A 3,012-nucleotide genomic window follows, 5' to 3' on the forward strand; every position below is an offset into this window, starting at 1 on the left:
TTTTTTTTTTTGGGGGGGGGGGGTGTAAATTCATGGATTTTAGTTTTGGTTGTTCTCTTTAAAAGAACCTCCTCCATCTTTTTATTGAAAAAGTTTAACTGAGACTGCCTTATAGTAATTTACACTTCCCTTTTCTCTCTCTCTTTGTGGTTCCTGCTGGTGAAGCTTTAATTCCCCTGTTTCTCTCTCTCTCGGTGGTTCCTGCTGGTAATCCTTTCACGAATCTGCTTCGTGGTCTCTATAATCGACTTGTGGAGGACCTCTATGTTTGGCGGGTTGTCTACCTTAGTCCTGTGAAAATGGATTAAGGAAAGCCACTGTTAATTAGTGTTTGCCTCTCCTTTTGATTTATGAATGTTCAGTTTGTCACCATCTTGAAGTTTTTCTTCTATTCACTATGGTTTGTCGTATGCTTACTCATCTCCGAAGTCTACAGATTTACTTCTCATCCTAACCCCCGCCCTTGCCTTCTTTTCCCACTGGCAGCTCTCAAATGGCGAAGGAGTACAGTGGATCTCCTAAGCTTCATCAGCTTGAATCAAAGAGGAAGCGTCTCACATGGGTGTTAGGCGTCAGTGGCCTCTGCGTGTTGTTCTATGTTTTGGGAGCTTGGCAGAATACGACTTCCCCGCCGTCCAACCGATCTGAGGTTTACAACAGAGTCGGATGCGATGTTGGTTCCACAGCAGCTGGCAAAACCCATTCGTCCATGCTCCCATCGTCATCGTCATCGTCATCATCATCTTCCACCACCTCTCTCGACTTCATGGCCCATCACCAGGTGGAGATCAACGATACCGGCAGCAGTACCCAGGAATTCCCAGCTTGCGACATGTCCTACAGTGAGTACACTCCCTGTCAAGATCCGAGGAGAGCAAGGAAATTCGATAGGAACTTGCTGATATACAGAGAGCGGCATTGCCCCACCAAAGACGAACAACTACTCTGCTTGATACCTGCTCCACCCAAGTATAAGAACCCTTTCAAATGGCCGCAGAGTAGGGACTACGCCTGGTATGATAACATCCCCCACAGAGAGCTCAGCATTGAAAAGGCCGTACAGAACTGGATCCAAGTCGAGGGCGATAGGTTCAGGTTCCCCGGTGGAGGTACGATGTTCCCGCGAGGAGCTGATGCTTATATCGACGACTTAAACGAGCTCATCCCCCTGACAAGTGGAACAATCAGGACCGCCATCGATACAGGCTGTGGAGTAAGAACTCTCTCTCTCTCTCTCTCTCTCTTAACATTTCAGTGTTGAGATGTCTCCATTGTAATGTCTTTGTCTGGGTTATTGAAGGTTGCAAGCTGGGGTGCTTACCTGCTTAAGAGGGACATCCTGACAATGTCGTTTGCACCAAGAGATACACATGAGGCACAGGTGCAGTTTGCACTGGAACGAGGAGTTCCAGCCATGATTGGCGTCATGGCATCCCAGCGTATCCCTTACCCTGCAAGAGCTTTTGATATGGCCCATTGTTCACGCTGCTTGATTCCCTGGCATAAATATGGTGAGTTTTCTGTTTTCCCCAGTGTGATCAATGAAAATGAAATTGATCTACATGCTTTCCTTCACAAAGCGTAAAATCTTGTAAGTAATTTAAATTTGGTAATTTTCCTACAGATGGGCTTTATCTAATTGAGGTGGACAGAGTTCTGAGGCCTGGTGGCTACTGGATTCTATCTGGTCCCCCTATTCGCTGGAAGAAATACTGGAGAGGGTGGGAGAGAACCCAAGAAGATCTTAAACAAGAACAAGATGCAATTGAGGATGTTGCGAAGCAACTTTGTTGGAATAAATTGATAGAGAAGGACGATCTGGCTATTTGGCAAAAACCCATCAACCATATCGAGTGTGTTAAGAGCAAGAAGCTTTATAAAACACCTCACATCTGCAAATCAGATGATCCTGATGCTGCCTGGTACTCCCTTAACCACATGCCATCTTTTTGTTAAGCAGAGCATGTTGTATGTATGATCTAACTCCGTGGAGAAAATGTGGTGTGTGTGTGTGTGTGTGTGTGTGTGTGTGTTTGTGTCTTGCTGTGGATGTTTGTCTGCCCGAAGGTACAAAAAGATGGAAACTTGCATAACCCCGCTTCCAGAGGTAAGCAGCTCAGATGAGGTTGCAGGTAGATCATTGGAAAAATGGCCGGATCGTGCTTTTGCTGTTCCTCCTAGAATAAGTAGCGGGTCAATCCTTGGCCTCACAGTTGAGAAATTTCGAGAGAATAATGAGATGTGGAAGGACAGAGTGGCGCATTACAAACGGATTATTAGCCCCCTAGCTCAAGGAAGATACAGGAACATAATGGACATGAACGCATATCTTGGTGGATTTGCAGCAGCCCTCACAAAATATCCAGTATGGGTCATGAATGTGGTCCCTGCTAGTTCCAATCAAGATACTCTGGGTGTGATCTATGAGCGGGGTTTCATTGGAACATACCAGGATTGGTGTGAAGCTTTCTCTACATATCCAAGAACCTATGATCTCATCCATGCTGATGGAGTGTTTAGTATCTATCAGGACAGGTAACGAATTTGTGCAACTGTGTTTTCGTTAATATTAGGTGAATAAAAACAATGTGTTCTGATGGCCAACGGTGTGTTTCCTCTGTGATTCAGGTGCAACATCTCGTACATTTTGTTGGAGATGGATAGAATTTTGAGGCCAGAAGGGACGGTGATATTCAGGGATACTGTAGAGGTTCTTGTGAAGATACAAGGCATAGCGGATGGAATGAGATGGAAGAGCCAGATCATGGATCATGAGAGTGGGCCGTTCAACCCCGAGAAAATTCTTGTTGCTGTCAAAAGCTACTGGACTGGTGAGGCTGCGCTGAAACAACTCTGATGCCCCTTGTATTCACTGGGGTGGGCGGAGGGAGTGGAATTCCCCGCGGCAGACAGCCTCCACTCCCACCCTTTCCCCTTACAACTTTCCTTCTACGCGCATTTTGGTTTGAGTTTTTGTTTCTTGTCTTGTCTTTCCCCTGTTTTTTTTTTTTT

At 45.8% G+C, this 3,012-nt stretch overlaps 1 protein-coding gene across 4 annotated transcripts in view; it reads left to right on the top strand.

Annotated features, from left to right (window-relative positions):
• The window catches only part of LOC122061877 (probable methyltransferase PMT18), a 3,907-nt gene extending 933 nt beyond the window's left edge, over positions 1 to 2,974 (top strand). For 2 of the 4 annotated variants that reach the window (XM_042625400.1, XM_042625399.1), the window contains exons 2-6: positions 487 to 1,213; positions 1,301 to 1,511; positions 1,625 to 1,922; positions 2,068 to 2,535; positions 2,629 to 2,974. In XM_042625400.1, the coding sequence (XP_042481334.1) occupies positions 494 to 1,213; positions 1,301 to 1,511; positions 1,625 to 1,922; positions 2,068 to 2,535; positions 2,629 to 2,857 (1,926 nt within the window). In that variant the 5' untranslated portion in view covers positions 487 to 493 and the 3' untranslated portion in view covers positions 2,858 to 2,974. Of the gene's footprint in view, positions 1 to 27; positions 310 to 486; positions 1,214 to 1,300; positions 1,512 to 1,624; positions 1,923 to 2,067; positions 2,536 to 2,628 lie in introns of those variants that run through there. The other 2 variants (XM_042625402.1, XM_042625401.1) reach the window with 2 other exon arrangements.
• The last annotated feature ends 38 nt before the right edge of the window (positions 2,975 to 3,012 follow it).

The sequence above is a fragment of the Macadamia integrifolia genome, chromosome 14, assembly GCF_013358625.1.
Source record: "Macadamia integrifolia cultivar HAES 741 chromosome 14, SCU_Mint_v3, whole genome shotgun sequence".
NCBI classification, from domain to species: Eukaryota; Viridiplantae; Streptophyta; class Magnoliopsida; order Proteales; family Proteaceae; genus Macadamia; species Macadamia integrifolia.